The 1,073-nt window shown below is 42.6% G+C and overlaps 1 protein-coding gene across 1 annotated transcript in view; it reads right to left on the bottom strand.

The window, feature by feature from the left end:
- Window positions 1-402: 402 nt before the first annotated feature.
- Window positions 403-1,073, bottom strand: part of ZBTB49 (zinc finger and BTB domain containing 49) — a 16,930-nt gene continuing 16,259 nt past the window's right edge. The window contains 1 exon segment of the mRNA XM_010171954.2: window positions 403-1,073. This exon segment is cut by the window's right edge and continues 7 nt beyond it. Coding sequence (XP_010170256.1) covers window positions 429-1,073 — 645 coding nt within the window. The 3' untranslated portion in view covers window positions 403-428.

The raw sequence follows: 1,073 nt of genomic DNA, 5'->3' as shown, positions 1-1,073 counted from the left end.
TACTGGTAAGAAAGCCACTACTGAAACTCAGGTTCACCAGGGATTTGTTAAGTATTTTCATATCTACACCCTTACACAACTCTGATGATCCAATCCTTGGAGTTGCACCCATATAATGAAATTAGGCATTGGGCCATCCTTTCCTGCAGTATCAGGTAAAAAATACCAGGTTAAATGGTAAATTTAGTAAATGGCAAATTTTAGTAAATCATGGCAAGACATTGCAGTCACAGAACAATAAAGGTCCCCAAAACTAGATTTGAACTTTGCCGAGAAGCAGCGTAAAGGCAGCCAGCACTGGGTTCTGGGCATGTGTATCTTATTTCTACCAGTATCCAAGCTAGTTGGCTTAAAAACTATCTCTGATCTCTCTATGCTGCAGTGCAATCGCCATCACTTTAGCATGATTGAGACAGTCACCTGAGGTGTCATTGTTCCAATTCGCTTTCATTCTGCAAGGTCTTCATAGCCAAACCCCAGAGGGTCATGCTGGAGAAGAACGGTCCTTCATTATTCTTGTACGCAGCAGACGACATTCGACTGCCTAGTGGATCACTACAATGGCTGTCCAGGCTGACCATAGAGGAACGAATCATGGGAATACTATCAGACTGTAAGGGTTCTTCTGCAGAAGATACATCTACATCTGCATAAGCATATGGTGGTGGTGGAGGAGTTTGCTGTGTCTGAGCTTTTGAGAGTTTAGCAGACTCCACATGGAGTTTCTGTTGGTTTGCTGAGTCATGGTGTTGAATCATTGATCGCAGCTTACAGTAAGAATCTGCAGAACTATCAAATTCAGTTGAATTTACAGCTGGACGAATGGGAAATTTAAGGGACACTGGTAACAATGTAACAGACATTTCTTGGCCAAAAGAGTCAGAACTCTGAGATTTGTCAAGGTCAGAAGTTTCAGTCCCTTCAGTAAATTCATCTAGTGTGTGTGGACCTTCCTCAGTGGCTTTACAATGCATTTTCTTGTGCCGTCGTAGAACAGCAGACCGAGTGAAGCATTTGTTACAAGTTTCACAGGTATAGGGTTTTTCTCCTGTATGAGTCCTCACATGTCTACG

Source organism: Antrostomus carolinensis, unplaced genomic scaffold, assembly GCF_000700745.2.
Source record: "Antrostomus carolinensis isolate BGI_N321 unplaced genomic scaffold, ASM70074v2 scaffold52047, whole genome shotgun sequence".
NCBI classification, from domain to species: Eukaryota; Metazoa; Chordata; class Aves; order Caprimulgiformes; family Caprimulgidae; genus Antrostomus; species Antrostomus carolinensis.
This window is presented reverse-complemented; position numbering and strand designations above follow the sequence as displayed.